At 42.1% G+C, this 18,885-nt stretch overlaps 1 protein-coding gene across 1 annotated transcript in view; it reads left to right on the forward strand.

Annotated features, from left to right (window-relative positions):
• Positions 1-13,765: 13,765 nt before the first annotated feature.
• pik3r3b (phosphoinositide-3-kinase, regulatory subunit 3b (gamma)) overlaps positions 13,766-18,885 on the forward strand; it is a 324,990-nt gene continuing 319,870 nt past the window's right edge. The window contains exons 1-2 of the mRNA XM_021599716.2: positions 13,766-14,018; positions 14,314-15,111. Coding sequence (XP_021455391.1) covers positions 14,751-15,111 — 361 coding nt within the window. The 5' untranslated portion in view covers positions 13,766-14,018; positions 14,314-14,750. The remainder of the gene's footprint in view (positions 14,019-14,313; positions 15,112-18,885) is intronic.

Raw genomic sequence — 18,885 nt, forward strand, 5'->3', positions numbered from 1 at the left:
CTCCTTAAGTGATGGTGTCACTTCGCAGAGGGAGCGACCAAATTTCACATTGGAAGTGCTGAGACATGTTTTTGATGCTGCGTACTGCATTTTTAAGTCATTTTGATTGTTAATATGAAAGTTTAGTTAGAACCGTATAAGACAAAAAGATGAGTCTATGAATTACCCTGAAATGACACCACCATGACTAAACAGCTGCTTTCTCTTGATTAAATCTTCCTTCTATCTCTCATTCCCGTATATTGATTCCTGTCACTTTGTCTTTGCATGTGGACGACGTGGTATTCTAAGTGCTATTATGCTGTTACCACACATTGGGCACGGATGAATGACAGTGGTGAACTTTGCTCTCCATCTCATGGCCAAAATGCTGACCCTCCATAATCAGGATATACAGTATCTAATGACACTAAACGTGTGAGGCCCTCCACTGCAGATACTGATGATATGGGCACAAGCCACACACACACAAGCCACACACACACACACACACACACACATGATAATATCATTATGTGAAATATTATTACACACACATATGCACTCAGTTTATTAAGTACACCACCCAGTTCACGAAAGTGGTTCGCTCCTACAGACAGCATCTCGGAACGCACAACTCGTCAGTCCTTGTCAAAGATGGGCTATTACAGCAGATCACCACACCAGGTTCCACTCCTATCAGCTAAAAACGAGAAGAAGCGGCTCCAGTGGACACACGATCACCAACACTGGACAATTGAGAAGTGGAAAAACATTGCCTTGTCTAACAAATCCCGGTTCCTGTTTCATCGTGCTGATGGCAGAGTCAGGATTTGTCATAAGCAGCATGAGTCCATGGCCCCATCCTGCCTGGTGTCAACGGTACAGGCTGGTGGTGGTGGTGTAATGGTGCGAGGAATGTTTTCCTGGCACACGTTAGGTCACTTGATACCAACTGAGCAAAGTTTCCATGCCCCGGAGAATTCAGGCTGTTCTGGAGGCATCTAGTACCGGGTCTTAACCGGTACTAGATGGGTATACATAATAAACTGGCCATTGAGTGATATACAGTATAATAAATACGATTCTAACTAAACTTTCATATTAACAATCAAAATGACTTAAAAATGCAGTACGCAGCATCAAAAACATGTCTCAGCAAAATGGAATTCCAGCTTGATAAAGCAAATGCATTCAAAGGGACATTAACCCGCAAATTACAAAGGAAAATGCATTTAGATCCACCTTTACTTGTTGTTAATGAAGTCCATTCGTCTGTCCGTCAAGGTGAAACTCTCGGTGGCAGTGTTGTAGAAGTCATAGCAAAATACCATGCCCATTAGTTTATTCTGCAGGCACACAGCAGGCCCACGGTTGTGTGAGAGATGCATCCTCAAGGCCTCCTTTGGTTCCATTTTCACACTGACACAAAAAGTCACACACAAAAACAGTAGCTGGTAGTACAGTTCTCCTTCAGGTAGGTAGGCAGCTCCATCCATTAGGGCTGTGTTTCCCCAACAGTACATATTTTTGTTGTAGCACCAGAAAAGCACACCGGATTCAACTAATTATCAAGCCCTTGACAAGTTGAATCATGTGTTTTTGTCTGTTGGGGGTACTCGAGGACAGGAGTTGGGATACTGCATTAGGGCATCTAGCCGGTCGGTCGTCAAATCAAAGTTCTGATTGCAACTTCTCTATTTTGTGCACTGATAACCTCTGGGACTTCACAATCGTATCAAGCATGTTCAACGCTCGTTTGCAGTGTCGCAATTTTCTCAAGCAAAAAAACAACAAGCTCTAGAATGAACAACTTCTTAGATTTTTTCTTATGCATGCCAACGTATTGACGGTAACGAAGAATTTCCTCTCTAGTTGAATTAAACGTAAGACCATTCCTGACTTTTTTGATCAAATCATGAATATATGATTGCAATAACTCATAAATATATATTGATTGCATATTCTTCGTCATGCATCTTTTGTTATATATCAGGGAATCTAATGGAACTCCAAATGATCGGTAAAATATACCATGTCAGTGTCGCCATTAACTGCGGTGGACAGTAATATTTTATATGTGAATATGCAGTGTATTATATATAAAGTTAATTTGAAAAGACCCAATTACTTTTTCCACATTTTGTTACGTAAAATGAATTAAATAGTTTTTCCCCCTCAACAAACAACACACCCCATAATGACAAAGCAAAAACAGATTTTTTGAAATTTTAGCAATTGTATAAAGAACAAAAATGGAAATATCCAAGTTACATAAGTATTCAGACCCTTTACTCAGTACTTTGTTAAAGCAGCTTTGGCATCGATTACAAACCCCAAGACTTATTGGGTATGACGCTACAAGCTTGGCACACCTGTATTTGGGGAGTTTCTCCTATTCTTCTCTGCAGATCCTCTAAAGCTCTGTCAAGTGGTATGGGGAGCGTTGCTGCACAGCTATTTTCAGGTCTCTCCAGAGATGTTTGATCGGGTTCAAGTCCGGGCTCTGGCTGGGCCACTCAAGGACATTCAGAGACTAGTCCCGAAGCCACTCATGCGTTGTCTTGGCTGTGTGCTTAGGGTCGTTGTCCTGTTGAAAGGTGAACCTTCACCCCAGTCTGAGGTCCTGAGCACTCTGGAGCAGGTTTTCATCAAGGATCTCTATTTACTTTGCTCCGTTCATCTTTCCCTCAATCCTGACTAGTGTCCCAGTCCATGCCGCTGAAAAACATCCCCACAGCATTATGATGTCGCCACTATGCTTCAATGTAGAAATGGTACCAGGTTTCCTCCAGGCATTCAGGCCAAAGTGTTCAATATTGGTTTTCACATGGTCTGAGAGTCCTTTAGGTGCCTTTTGGCAAACTCCAAGCGGGCTGTCATGTGCATTTTACTGAGGAGTGGCTTCAGGCTGGCCACTCTACCATAAAGGCCTGATTGGTAGAGTGCTGCAGAGATGGTTGTCCTACAGGAAGGTTTTCCCATCTCCACAGAGGAACTCTGGAGCTCAGTCAGAGTGACCATTGGGCTCTTAGTCACCTCCCTGACCAAGTCCCTTCACCCTCGATTTCTCAGTTTGGCCGGGCTGCCAGCTCTAGGAAGAGTCTTGGTGGTTCCTAACTTCTTCCATTTAAGAATTATGGAGGTCACTGTGTTCTTGGGGACCTTCAATGATACAGAAATTTGTTGGTACGCTTCCCCAGATTTGTGCCTCGACACAATCCTGTCTTTGAGCTCTATGGACAATTCATTCAAACTCAACATTTCTCAAAAACTGTTTTTGCTTTGTCATTATAGGGTATTGTGTCTAGATTGAGGGGGAAATGATTTAATACATTTTTAAGTAAGGCCGTCTCGGGACATTGGTTTGATTAATGTGACGACTGCTGTTCATCGAATGATTAAAACTTTATAATTAGAGTGATTAAATGAATGAGGTAATTATTAACTCAGTAACCTGGGCACCATGGGAAAGTTTGGCTTTATTGAGTTTCTATATCCCAAACTAACTCAAAGAATACCAGAATATCGATTTTACAACAGTCGCTTATTAATTCATTTCCTCTACAGTCTCATTCTGAACGTCGCATAATCCTGGAAACTGCACAAACCCGAGTGCGATTAAAATTAGTCCGTACCACACCAATTGAGTTGATTATTTATTTAACAAGCTAAAATTGCAATAAAAGATACACCTACACACAGACTAGGCTATTGATTAGAACTTAATACAATGAAACAGGTCCCTAGCGGGCCAACAAAATATGACACAAGTTACACAAAATGGCGATTTCAAAAGAGAGAGAAAGAGAGAGTGCACAAGAGAAAAGCAGACTTGGCTACATTTGTAAACTTTGCTTATTTGAACCCTAACCTTGCCCCGAACTGCCGCTCTTATGGGTCAGAATAAAATTATGCAATTACGTGTCGAAGGTTTCCGATGGAGTGGTCTCTTCGTGGACCAGGTTCGCCTTCTCCTCTGATGACGGCACTTCTTTGGTAACTGGGTGTAACTCTCTGATTGTCCTCACGATGTCAGTGTTCTTTGTCTTAGTGGTCTGTTTCCTCGCCCTTGTTCTGAAAGAGGGGTCTTTGGAGGACGGCTAATCAGCCGTATAGGTAGTTCCAGCGTGGGAATGAAAGCAGTGTAGACACACAATTCCTTGGAGAGAATAACCGGGTGGTCCTGCCTGCTTGAATTCACCCTCTTAGACACGGCTACTCATCCGTAGCATAGATTGTTTAAAGGTTCCTTTGTCTTCTTCAACTTCGTGTTGCGTTTTGGGGTTACAACTAATTGGACCTTGGATGCAGCTCATGGTCACCTAGTTATAATGTTAATTCTTAACTCACATGTTTTATACCCTCGAGACAGAAATGGCCGTTTCCGTCTTTAGGGCAAGTTCTCTGGGCGAAACTAGTTACGAGGCAAGGTCTGGATTTTACTCAGATCCAATTTGGACAACTAACTTCACATGATCTGGACATTTTCCACACAACGTACACCGCCGTTGTTCGGGGTCTGGGGTCACTTAGAAATGTCCTTGTTTTTGAAAGAAAGTTTTTTTTTTTGTCCATTAAAATAACATAAAATGTTGTAAATGACTATTGTAGCTGGTAAGGGCAGATTTTTTAAATGGAATATCTACATACTGTAGGCGTACAGAGGCCCGTTATTAGCAACCATCACTCCTGTGTTCCAATGGCACATTGTGTTAGCTAATCGAAGTTTATCATTTGAAAAGGCTAATTGATCATTAGAAAACCCTTTTGCAATTATGTTAGCACAACTGAAAACTATTGTTCTGATTAAAGAAGCAATAAAGCTGGCCTTCTTTAGACTAGTTGAGTATCTGGAACATCAGCATTTGTGGGTTCGATTACAGGCTGAAAATGGCTAGAAACAAAGTGCTTTCTTCTGAAACTCGTCAGTCTATTCTTGTTATGAGAAATTAAGGCTATTCCATGCGAGAAATTGCCAAGAAACTGCGTACTACTCCTTTCACAGAACAGCGCAAACTGTCTCTAACCAGAATAGAAATAGGAGTGGGAGGCCCCGGTGCTCAACTGAGCAAGTACATTAGAGTGTCTAGTTGGAGAAACAGATGCCTCACCTCAACTGGCAGCTTCATTAAATAGTACCCTGCAAAACACCAGTCTCAACGTCAACAGTAAAGAAGCAACTCCGGGATGCTGGCCTTCTAGGCAGAGTTTCTCTGTCCAGTGTCTGTTCTTTTTCCCACCTTAATCTTTTCTTTTCATTGGCCAGTCTGAGATATGGATTTTTCATTGAACTCTGCCCATTACAATCTAAGCAAGAATCGGAGTGCATGATTTGTCACCCGTATTTAAAGACATGTGACTAAAACAGTAAATAAATAAACAATTACCACACAAAACATTTTCTCACAGTGATTTATTGATACAAGTGGCACGTGCAGCAGTCAATCACGTGACCTCTCACTCCCACCCTGAGCCATTCAATTTTGTTGAATTCTAAGCTGTAGCATTAGAAATATCTTTCAAAAGGAGGCAACTCACAAATGCAGAAATTCTGGAGATTTTTATAAATTCTGACAATGAGTCTGAGTATGAAAGTCAGGAATCAGATTCTGACAGTGACAGTGAAGAGAAGCCCCCCAACCTTGTAGCCATTGAGAACCCTGAATTTGAGGACCCCTTGTCCACTGACGAAGTCCCAGTTCCATTTGAAGATGCTGGTGGTGATGGAGGCAGACCGACCGTGGATGCAGTGCCCGAGTTCTGTGGTAGTGTCACACCCTGATCTGTTTCACCTGTCCTTGTGATTGTCTCCACCCCCTACAGTTGTCGCCCATCTTCCCTATTACCCTCAGTGTATTTAAACCTGTGTTCTCTGTTTGTCTGTTGCCAGTTCGTCTTGTCTTGTCAAGCTTACCAGTGTGTTTTTGAGTTCCTGTTTTTCCTAGTCTCTGTTTTTTCTAGTCCTGCCGGTTTTGACCTCTTGCCTGCCCTGACACTAAGCCCGCCTGCTTGACCATTCAGCCTGCCCTGACCTCGAGCCTGCCTCCCGCCCTGTACCGTTTAGACTCTGACCTGGTTTAAGAACTTTTGCCTGCCCCTTGTTGTACAATAAATATCAGAGACTCGAACCATCTGCCTCCTATGTCTGTATCTTGGTCTCGCCCTGTCTCGTTATAGGAAGCTGGAAGGCCGCCAGCCATTTCACCCTTCCTGGCCCTGCTGTTTGCTTTGATGAGTCCCAGTCTGGAGTGCAATACTCCTTGCCATTTCCAACTGAGGCAGAGTGCTTGAAGTTGTTTCTGACAGAGGAGCTGGTGGGAGACATAGTAGAGGAGACCAATTGCTATGCCCTGGAGCTACAAGAGAAGACAGAGCCAGAAGTGAGGGGGAAACTCCCTAAATGGGTGACAACCACAATTAGTGAAATGTATACCTTCCTGGTGACAGTCCTTCTCATGGGAATAGTAGATCAAAACTCCCTAAGAGAATACTGGAGCACAGATCCTATGTTTGCAACTCCCTTCTTTGCCACCCTCTTTTCCCAAGACCGCTTCCTAGTTCTGCTGCGATGCTTGCATTTTCGTCAACAATGCTACTGCCAACCTAAATGACCTGTTACATAAAATAAGAAATGTTCATACCAGCCTGACTTCAGCATTTGGTCGGGTCTTTGTGCCATACAAGAATCAATGCATCGGTGAGTCCTTGATGTCATGGAAGGGTAGGCTGGCGTTACGTCAATATATTCCCTTCAAAAGGCACAGGGGTCAAGTTCTTTGCCATGTGCGACGTGAAGACAGGATTTGTCCAGGACATTATAGTCTACACAGTGTCCACCAATGACATCCAACATTATGAGGGGTTTGGGGTGTCCGGGTCCACGGTGATGACCATACTGGCTCCTCATCTCGGCAAGGGACACACTTTGTATGTGGACAATTGGTATAGCATCCAGCATCTGCTCTCCAGCAGCACAGGGGCCTGTGGCACAGTCAGGTCGAACAGGAAGGGGATGCCAGCATTCGGATGCAGGAAGATACAGAGAGGGGAGGTGGAGTTCAAGGAGAAAGGTCAACGGCAGTAAAGTGGCATGACAAACGAGACGTCCATGTCCTCTCCACTGATCATACAGCAACTATGTCGGCCACAGGGAAGGTGGACCATCTGACGGGAGAGAGAAAGATGAAACCAGACTGCGTGCTTGACTATAACCTCAAAATGGGGGCAGTGGATAAGGTGGACATGATGAACATATTTTTGGAATGCACTCGGAAAACTACCAAGCTGTAAAAGAAGATGTTTTTCTGCTGCCCTCATTGGCCACATAGTTCACAGACAACTAACAGGTGAGATGATTACTGAACAAGGTATTTTTTGTAATTGAACATGCAGTTCACATACAAATCACATACAGTTCCAGTTTGCAATTATGGTGACAATATCTCACCCACCTACCCACTGCCTCATCATCCTCTCCCTTCCCTCACCATCCCCATTCCCTCTCCCCCATAGGTAAAGTAATGACATACCAAAGGTACAGAGAATACCTCATGAGAGAGCTGCTGGAGGATCACCACACTCCTCAGCGCCCATCCACTGGGGGTCGTCCTCCTGCAGACAATCCCCTACGCCTCACTACACGGCATTTTCCCTGCAAAGTGCCTCAAACTGCTGCTCAAGGTAGTCGCACACAGAGGTACTGCAAAGCCTGCCTGTCTGGCACCAGGAGAAGGAAGCAGAGGTTGACAAAGTACATGTGTTTAGCTTGTGATACACCTCTATGTGTTTCACCATGCTTTGGGGAGTATCATATGCTCAAGCACTATTGAGCACATCTACAGCAATTGCTGACTGACATGACAGGTGACTTCACAGGTGACCTTCCATGATACTATGCCTTTAGAGGTGGGGTGGGGGAGGGGAGGGGGGGGGGGTGCAGTTTTTGTTCAATCACTGCAGGAATATGAAATATGGGTTATGCATACTCTGTTTTTTTTTCCCTCTAGTAAAACCTTCACCAATACTTGAATAAAATGTGTTTTCTTGCTGTTTCCATCCAGTAAAACTGTTAAGGAGTGTACGCTGTCATGCAAAAGCAGTCAATCTTCAGCTCAAAAGATGTCCAGCTCCAGTTCCAGTTATGATATTGGCCAATACTGTTTGTGGTTTCTGACAGTACAGAATAAAGAGGAATTATTAGTAATAAAAATACAACATCGGGATATAGCAATAAAACACTATTACAAAGAAGTAACATAACAACACTGCTATAAAAATAATATATTGCATTGACAAAATCCCAAATGAGTTATAACAGTAAGAAACAGTAACTGTTGAGCTCCACAAGGGCAGGGCAGAGCAGGGCAGAACAGAGCTATGCTAAATAGGCCAAATGAAAACAGGCCAGGGTAGCTTCCAAATACAACAGACGCTAATACTTCTCTGAGGCAATTAGCATTGTTTTACAGAGCTAATAGAAGAATGTAGCTAGCTACATAAGCACAATTGAATATACCATAAAGTTTATATGAAATTAGTACCTTGCGTGTCCGCGGTTATAAGGAAAACACACAGATATATTATACTCCATACATACAGTGAGCTACAGTAGAAACAACATAACACGACATACAGAAACTATTATAATGTAATAAGGCACTTACTTTGATATAAACGCACACATTTCCAAAGTTATTATCATGTAGTAAACAAAACAACAATGAATGCGAGGTGGGGAACAGACGGAAAATGTGAACATGTGTGTTTTTTAAATTTTATTTAAAAATATATATATATTTCACCTTTATTTAACTAGGTAAGCTAGTTGAGAACAAGTTCTCATTTACAACTGCAACCTGGCCAAGATATAGCAAAGCAGTGCGACTGTCACGCCCTGACCGTAGAGAGCTTTTTATGTCTCTATTTCTGGGTTGGTCAGGGTGTGATTTGGGTGGGCATTCTATGTTCTTTTTCTACTTAGGCGTTACCTAAGTGGGCCGAGCCAGAGGTAGAGCGGGGTCCACGTCCCTCATAGAGCCGCCACCGCTGAGTAATGCCCACCCAGACCCTCCCCTATAGGTTCAGGTTTTGCGGCCGGAGTCCGCACCTTTGGGGGGTACTGTCACGCCCTGACCGTAGAGAGCTTTTAATGTCTCTATTTTTGGGTTGGTCAGGGTGATTTGGGCAGGCATTCTATTTTCTTTTTCTATGTGTTTGTATTTCTTTGTTTTGGCCCGGTATGATTCTCAATCAGGGACAGCTGTCGATCGTTGTCTCTGATTGAGAACCATACTTAGGTAGCCTTTGCCCACCTGTCTTTTGTGGGTAGTTGATTTCTGTTTAGTGTTTTTCACCTTTCAGGACTGTTTCGGTTATTCCCTTTGTTATTTTTGTATTTAGTGTTCAGTGTCAATAAACAAACATTAACACATACCACGCTGTGCTTTGGTCCTCACCTTCTTCCGCCAACAGCCGTTACAGCGACACAAACAACACAGAGTTACACATGGAATAAACAAGCGTACAGTGTGTTCAGGTCCTGTTTTGACTGGAGATGTGCAAATTTCGGCAGACTTGATTTGCAGAAACAATTGGGAAGTGCTTAGGGAAGTTTGTCAGGGTCAGTAATGACAAAAAAATTGTATTGTCCGCAAAAGTGAAATGGCCTACTTTTATGTGAATTAATGAGGAGGAGGAACACACCTCAAGTCAAACTGATGTTAGAAAATAAAAACATGTTGGAAAATAATTTGAAATTGACAAATTCAAACAGCCTATAAATAAAAACAGGTAGCGGGCCTTGGTTTGAGGGCAGGGCGGATTAACTGTCCTGCTGCATTACAATCACATTTTGGAACAGTGAGAGCATTCTGACATCACATGCATAAAGAAACTCACGCTGAGGTAGCAGATGGAGATATTTGGAATTCACGTATGAAAAAAAATAGTCAGGACTAAAAGGCAACTAAATAAATGGGGACATTGTGTTACATGTGATAAATGGCAAAAACACTGTTCCAAGTCCAAGGAAAGTCTTACTGTTAACGATGGCGTTGAAGTCGTGCTTGACCACGCAGTCGTGGGTGAACAGTGAGTACAGGAGGGGAATATGCATGCAACCCTGAGGGGCCCCCATGTTGAGGAACAGCGTAGCAGATGTGTTGTTGCCTACCCTTACCACCTGGTGGCGGCCCGTCAGGAGGTCCAAAATCCAGTTGCAGATGGAGGTGTTTAGTCCCAGGCTCCTTAGCTTAATGATGAGCTTTGTGGGTACTATGGTGTTGAACGCTGATCTGTAGTCAATGAACAGCATTCTCACATAGGTGTTCCTTTTGTTCAGGTGGGAAAGGGCAGATCTGTGGATCTGTTGGGGCAGTATACGAATTGGACTGCATCTAGGGTTTCTGGGATGATGGTGTTGATGTGAGCCATGACCAGCCTTTCAAAGCACTTCATGGCTACCGACATGAGTGCTATAGGTTACCTTCACTTTCTTGGGCACAGGGACTATGGTGGTCTGCTTGAAACATGTAGATTTTACAGACTCTGTCAGGGAGAGGTTAAAAATGTCAGTGAAGACACTTGGCAGTTGGTCGGCGCATGCTCTGAGTACACGTCCTGGTAATCCGCTTGTCCCCATGGCCTTGTGAATGTTGACCTGTTTAAAGGTCTTGCTCACATCAGCTACGGAGAGCGTGATCACACAGCTGTCCGGAACAGCTGGTGCTCTCATGCATAGTTCAGTGTTGCTTGCCTCGAAGCGAGCATAAAAGGCATTTAGCCCATCTGGTAGGCTTGCATCACTAGGCAGCTCGCAGCTGGGTTACCATTTGTAGTCTGTAATAGTTTGCAAGCCCTGCCACATCTGACGAGCGTCAGAGCTGGTATAGTAGAATTCAATCTTAGTCCTGTATTAATGCTTTGCCTGTTTGATGGTTCGTCTGAAGGCATAGCAAGTTTTGAGGGAGCTTGCAATTGGCATGCTGACTGCAGGAATGTCCACCAGAGCTGTTGACAGAAAATGTCATGTTCATTTCTCTACCATAAGCTGCCTCCAACATTGTTTTGGAGAATTTGGTAGTACGTCCAACCGGCCTCACAACTGCAGACCACGTGTAACCACGCCAGCCCAGGACCTCCACATCCAGCTTCTTCACCTGCGGGATCATATGAGACCAGCCATAAGCTAAGTATTTTAAACTGTATGTAACTGTCTTATGTTGCTGGACCCCATGAAGAGTAGCTGCTGTCTTGGCAGCAGTTAATTGGCATCCATCATAAATCATTTAACAAATAATATGCAATCGTTGTGCAGAAAGGTAACATAACTATTTCATTGGTCCGGAAGACAAGTGATTTCAGTGAGTACAGAATATTAATAAATGGTAAGTGTGTGGTAGGATGCAGTAGTCAGCGCATGGTTCAGCTGTTGAAATAGTCTTGTGGCTTGGGGGTAGAGGCTGGCTTTGAGACAGGTGGTCAGAGACTTTATGTTGACACTCACTGCAGTGGATCCCGCTCCACTGTGCATTGCCTTCTCCAGCCTTTACGACCGGAGGCCTCTTTTAGGTAACATGTAACTTGAATTTGGAACCCCTCATCCGTGGCATCCTGGGTTGCAAGTTTCCTCCGAATGGTTCCTATACACAAAGAAAGAACATTGAGTTACAACTGAATATCACATGGTTTTACACATGAATTTAAGTATTTACTTAAAAGTCAAGAAAAAAAGTGTAACACATTTAATAATATTAAAACTTATTGAGATTAGAGAAATCCTTCCTTTCTCTTGTTTTCAAATGAACTTATGGCTAGATGGCTTGCAGAGAGCTGATAGCAGTCCTCTGAGTTGAGGCAACCCGCCAGAAAAGCAAAAGTGGCCTGCTAAGGGCTTTAAGCGGTCCTCTGAAAAGGGGCTACCCGCCGGAGATGTAAATCACGTCTTCAACGGCAAATGCTGCTCACCCACTGGCGGTAGGAATTACTAACCTTGGGCATAGGGAAAGTGCAACATTTGTGCATACCGGGGTTGGTTTGACTTTGGATAGCCTATCTGTGAGGCTAGACAGGGACCGTCAATAAATTACACAATGTAAATGGGACAATATTTTCATGTTACACACCTTTTAGTCTCAATAAATGCTTTCAATATTTCTATATGAATTTCTACAATTTATAGTTGGTTTCATTTGTAAACATTTTTACCCCCCATTTCTCTCAATTTTGTGATTATGATTTTGTCTCATCACTGCAACTCCCCAACAGGCTCAGGAGAGGCTCAGGTCAAGTCATGCGTCCTCCGAAACATGAATACGCCAAACCTCACTTCTTAACACCCGCCCGCTTAACCAGGAAGCCAGCTGCACCAATGTGTCGGAGTAAACACCGTTCAACTGACGACCGGAGTCAACCTGCATGCTCCCGGCTGGCCACAAGGAGTCGCTAGAGCGCGATGAGCCAAGTAAAGTCCCCCCAGCCAATTGTATGCCGCCCTATAGGACTCCCGGTCACGGCTGGTAATGACACAGCCTGGGATTGGTCTAAAGTTGGCATTCATAGAAAAGTAACTATGCATGAGAATGTTTGTCCTCCATGCAAACTTTAGTCCATGCATATGCAGAATTTCTGGTGGGTGAAGTATTGTTTTGCAAGCAGGTAAGTACATATTTTATGCAAATAGGGGATATGATGACACTCTTACTCATCAAACACAATAACAAGATGCAGCCATTTGCAATTAGTGAGAAGAATGAAAATCTATGTGTTTAATTTTTGGATTAATTAGACATAGGAATCTATTCCTATTCCGCCCACACCTCTAGAGAAATGTGATACATTATTCCATTGCTCTCTCTTTTAGAAACTGCCATGAAGTTATAATGCTTGTTCACACGCAGTTTTATGACAGGTCTGATTTATAAGGGGAAACGTGCGTATGTGTTCTTTTCAGAAATGGCACAATAATTTAGAATATATTTAGTGTTATAAATGAGGGCACAAAATGCTAACTTTTGAGGAAAAATTGGCGCACAAAAGTTTAGTGGTATATTCTATACCCAACGTTTATAAATGAGGCACCATATCTCCCTGATCTTTTAATTATACTACCTGGCCGGGCTTGCCCTCCTCCTCAACAAGTGGTGGGGTGCAGTTAGCCTTCTGATAGCTCTTGTTGTTGTTTTTTAACTCCTTCAGTTTGATCTGATGATTTGATAAATTCGTCTATCAGTGGGCTGAAATTGAACTAGTGGCTGCTGCCTGTTGCTGACATTGTGTAAAACTTTCTTCCACACAAATTATGTTCACAAATAAACTACACAGAAAATGTGCACCCATGACGGTCGCAGATTACCCCTGGCAATGGAACGGTTAGATAACGGTCCTGGTGGGAAGAAATTAGGATAGCAGCACTGCTGCCATACCATCCGCAATATCATCATTATTTTCCCTCTAAATGCAATTCATGCGAGATTTATATATTTTTTTCAGGAGTTGCGCAGTTCAGGTAAAACAAGTGTTAAATAATGTATTATCATTCTGACGGAGCTCCATGAAATACTATCCTAGCCTAGCTGCCTACACTGACCGCCCGTCTCGATTTGAACCCTCTACTCATTGCGCACGTGAGTAGACTACAACGGTAACGGTAAAAAAAGAAGAAAAAATAGGGTTTATATTATGAGCAGTAAACCAGGTCATGTAGCATATTGTCTACTGCAGTAGTGTGCATTCTCTACTAGAATAATTTGCAGACGCCGGGGGTGTGGTCTCTGACATCAACACGCGCTGCTCTACTCCCTAGGTCTGGCTCGAGGTCTGGACCATGCAAGCGTCATTATATCGGACCATATGGACGTCTGCTTTTATATCCTGTATTTTAATAAACAAGTCGCACAAATTGGATAACGAATAGAAGGCACGGATAGAAGACAAGAGCATCGAAAGAGAGGCAAGTTTGTTCTGCATTTTCGCAGAGTAGGCTACCACTCGAGTTTCAGCATGCTGCTCTGAAGTTCCTATTCGCCAAGTCACGTTTTGTAAGTGATATGTTTCCATGCCTTCATTTAATATTGTAATGTGAAATGTAATGTACTATATTAGCCAGGTACTATGGAACCCATATATTTAAAAAATGTTCGATTTTGCTTATATATGTAGGCCTGCATTCTGTATTAGTTTAACTATAAATCATCCTTATATTGCTTCCTACAATAGTGATTCAAATAATGACATAGTGATAACAGTACTACATGTTTGATCATTATATCAACATATTTCATGTCATAATAATGAGTCTAATGATCATGTAACTTTGATGACGTTTCAATGTAGGGCTGGCTGGGAGAGAGAGGGCTGTCTGAGAGTATGCTGGACTGGATGCCTCGGCCTGTCAGCTCTGCAGTGGATTAATATTATTCAGGTACAGGAGGGAGCCAGATTCCTGTGTTGTGTGTTCAACGTGCTGACATTATTTGACAGACAAGAGGGGTGGAGCTTTAGAGGTGGACCTAAGGAGGACAACTGTCTGGTTTCTTCTCAGTGTATGGTGCAGTTTCTCACCTGATGCTGAAGGGATCCTTCCAATGTTGACTCTTTGATCTTCCCTTCAACCCAAGGGCTTCTAAATTACTAGACTACAGAGGGGAGTGCTAAAGTATTAGGCCTCGCTGAGGCATTGGATTGAAGTTTGCAAAGTAAAAACAGCAAACGTGAGTGAGTGGCACAGGATATCTCAGTTGGAGCCTGCCTGAGGACCTATCTATGAGCCTATGACTGGGGCCATGACAGCCTCCGACAGCAGCTTCCAGTACCGTGCGCTCTTTGAGTACAAACGGGAACGTGGTGATGACATCAGCCTCCAGCCGGGGGACGTCCTGACGGTCCTGAAAGCCTCCCTAAAGGACTACCAGGAAGGGGACGAGCGCAGCCCCAAGGGATGGCTGCACGGCACCAACGAGCGGACCAAGGACAAGGGCGATTTTCCTGGGACGTTTGTGGAGTATGCAGGGGTGGTGAGGCAGGTGCTGCCTGTGGTCAAGCCCTGGCCCAGGCCCGTACCCCCAACCCCTGGGGGAACACAGAACAGTGTCGGGCCCGGGCCACAGCCTCCAGGGGCCACTGCAGCAGGAGGTGAGTGTTGGGACTGGGGCTAGGGCATGCCAAGACCACTCCATTCAGAAACATGGAGACTGGTAAATGTTTGAGTTATCTGTTATGAACTGTTAAATGCAATTTAATGGTGCTTTGCTTTATTGTTGGTCAGGTAATCTATTCCGCTAGGGTTTTATTCTGATGCTGGACCAGAGGTGTACAGTAACACTGACTGAATGGCAGCCTGTCTGTTGGGTCATTCCATTTGATTTCAATCACTTTTTGAACGCACCACTTTTGATTTCAACATAGCTTTCCATACAGATTTTCCCATGGTAGAAGTGGTCAGAAAGCATCTTTTTGTTATTGGAGGTGCTCAAAGTTGACCCGTTTTGCATACCCAATCATAACATGTCTTCATCACTGGAAAAGATTAAAGGTTGAGTTTGACATCATGAAAAAGCTTACAAACAGGGTTGTCAAACTATTTAATAATTTCTTGATTATTATAATTTTACTTAACTCTAACGTCAATTATTAAAAAAAACGTGTAGACTCCAGCGTTTTTTTGTGTGTGCATATGTTGTTGGTTAAACCCTGATTTACATAATCTGAAGTGTATGTGTTGTGCCCACCATCAATTGAGACACAGCAGGGTCGTTCCATATGATTTCAATCACTTTTTGAATGAACCCCTTTTGATTTGAACAAAATCTTCCATACATGTTTGCCCATGGTAGAAGTGGTCAGTCAGTGACTTTTTTGACCTGAATACCAAAACATTCAGGAGATAGAGGTGCATAAAGTTGACCCATTTTGCAAGAAGTCATTTCCATGTAAAAGGACCCATGAGCACCAACATGTGAAGTCTATAGGAGTGTATCAAATTTTGTGTCAAATGAAAGCTAACAACCTACATTTTTGAGAAATTAAGGCATATATATATATATATATATATATATATATATATATATATATATATATAATATATATATATATATATATATATTATTTTTTTTAAAAACCATTTTACATCCTAGAAATTACAAATAAGCAAAGGCTTTGATTTCTGGTCATGGGCAATTCCACATGAACGCTTTGACTCAGTTATTTTTTTACATTAAATGTATGCCAATCAAAAACCATTGGCTTCAAAGTTTAACAAATCATACAACTCTGTGCACAAGGACTGCTTTTAACAATTTCCACAGGACATTTTTACAAAAACTGCAGATACAAACTTTGGTAACGGAATAACTGTAAAATCTCTCAGGTTTTTATGTGACCATTTTGTTTGCAGAAATAATGGGGTGTTAGCCATGAGATGGAACTTGAGTTTGAAAATATCTCTTTTGGTTATTGAACTACAGTAAATGAAGTGGATTTACACCAGGTAACAGAATTGCGGTGATGGGATTACATCATGGGTCTCTGATCTGTCCTACAAAAAAATGCATAATTCTGGATATGAATGTCATTTTCCTCATGTTTGGACATCACAACGCCCCATAGCACAGTAGAGTACAATGCAGTACAATACTACACAGCGGAATAGTGTTCAGTAGAGTACATTCCAATATACTGTACTATAATTTTCTTTACTGTACTGTACTGTACAGTATAACTGAATTGTATTGGACTGTACTGTGCTCTACTCACTGTATATTACTGTACTGTATTGTACTGTACTCTACTGTGCTCTACTCACTGTACTGTACTGTAGTATACTGTGGTATCCAAACGTGTGAAACATATGTCTATGATAAATTCAGATTTGGTCCAATCTGGTCCGTCTGTGGATGTTAACATCAAGGCCAGAGTGGACTGACCAACTTTCAACAACTTTCCAATGTCCATCGATTTCCGGTGTCAGTCGGTCGGTGCTAAGTATGTGAGGCTGCTGACTACAGTACATTACAAGAGAGGGGGCTTATGGGTAGGTGTCAATAAGAGCTGGTAGAGGTGACATAAACTGGAGAGTGAGAGTGAGAGAGAGAGGGAGAGAGAGGAGGAGGGGTTGCTGAACATAACAGTATGCCAGTGGAAGTACTGTAGCAGGTGACCCAACTGGGGTTTGTTTGTGACCATTATGATTGTCCATTGTAGCCAATTCAGTTGCAGTAATTCCATTACAGATTTGTTTGGTACGAGTTGTAATCACTTAATAATTCATGAACAAAATTGATATCAGAAAAATCACTACAACTAATTGGTAGGTTACTTCTGTGAACTGTCATAATCCTCCCTCATGAGGGAGAGAAATGAGAAAATATATTAAAGATACAGTTTGTGGGTTTTTGCTAACGGAAGGCAATATTTCTTAAACTTAGAGAAGGTTAACAATTTCTCCAAAACTAAATATACAGTAAGTGTTGAGATTAATTGGCATGGGTCTTTACATCAACTTTGTGTTATGATTTATTTCTGACACCGTTTAAGACTTTCTCTGGTAGATGTTTTCTAAGACCCCTTTTCCATCTGTTTATCTAGAAATCAAAACCTTTACTTTTGCCTCATTTTTAAGGAAAATGGTTGAAAAATGTATCTGACTGTTCCCTTTTCAAATATACACTCTTAGCTTTCATTTGACATCCAATTTGATATGCTTCTATGTATGAACTTCATATGTTGGTGCTCATGTTCCCTTTTCAATGGAAATGCCCTCACAGAGATGGAAAAGGGAGTTCAAAATCAAATCAAATTTTATTGGTCACATACACATGGTTAGCAGATGTTATGCGAGTGTAGAAAAATGCTTGTGAGACCTACTTGCAAAAGTCTCACGCTATTAGAAATACATTAAATTTTTTTTTTAAAGGTAACCTTTATTTAACTAGGCAAGTCAGTTAAGAACAGATTCTTATTTACAATGACAGCCTACCCCCGGCCAAACCCAGGTGACACTGGGACAATTGTGCGCCGCCCTATGGGGCTCCCAATCACGGCCGGATGTGATGTAGCCTGGATTTAACCAGGTTTTGTAGTGATGCCTCTTGCACTGAGATGCAGTGCCTTAGACCGCTGCACCACTTGGGAGCCCATACATCCATACACATTAACACAATAATGTTGAGGTGAAGGCCCCTGCCAACTAATATCAAGATTTCTATTTAGTTTTGCAGAAATAAGTTCAAGAAATATTATTATTATATCTTTAAGATATTTTCTAGTTTCTCTCCCTCATGAGGTGGGAGGATTATGGAAGTTCAATGATACATTTTTTTTTAATGAACTATTAAGTTACTAAATCACAGTTGCAGTAGAGTACAGTAGAGTACAATACAGTACAGTAAGGAAAAGTACAGGAGAGTATAGTTCAGTATGGTAGAGTTCAGAACAGTAGAACACACGAGAGTACAGAATAATGTAATATACTCTACTGTAGTATACTCTACTGTACTGAATTTAGCTAGACGATTTTAATGGGCTAAAGTGATGCTCCATTAGCTGTTACAGGATAGGTACTGTTTGGTGTAGCAGAGAGAATTTTCTACCAAATACAGTTGAAGTTGGAAGTTTACATACACCTTAGTCAAATACTTTTAAACGTTAGTTTTTCACAATTACTGATATTTAATCCAAGTAAAAATTCCCTGTGTTAGATCAGTTAGGATCACCACTTTATTTTAAGAATGTGAAATGTCAGAATAATAGTAGAGAGAATGATTTATTTCAGCTTTTATTTCTTTCATCACATTCCCAAAGGGTCAGAAGTTGAATTAGTCAATTAGTATTTGGTATCGTTGCCTTTAAATTGTTTAAATTGGGTCAAATGTTTAGGGTAGCCTTCCACAAGCTTCCCACAATAAATTG

This window comes from Oncorhynchus mykiss, chromosome 30, assembly GCF_013265735.2.
Source record: "Oncorhynchus mykiss isolate Arlee chromosome 30, USDA_OmykA_1.1, whole genome shotgun sequence".
Lineage (NCBI taxonomy): Eukaryota > Metazoa > Chordata > Actinopteri > Salmoniformes > Salmonidae > Oncorhynchus > Oncorhynchus mykiss.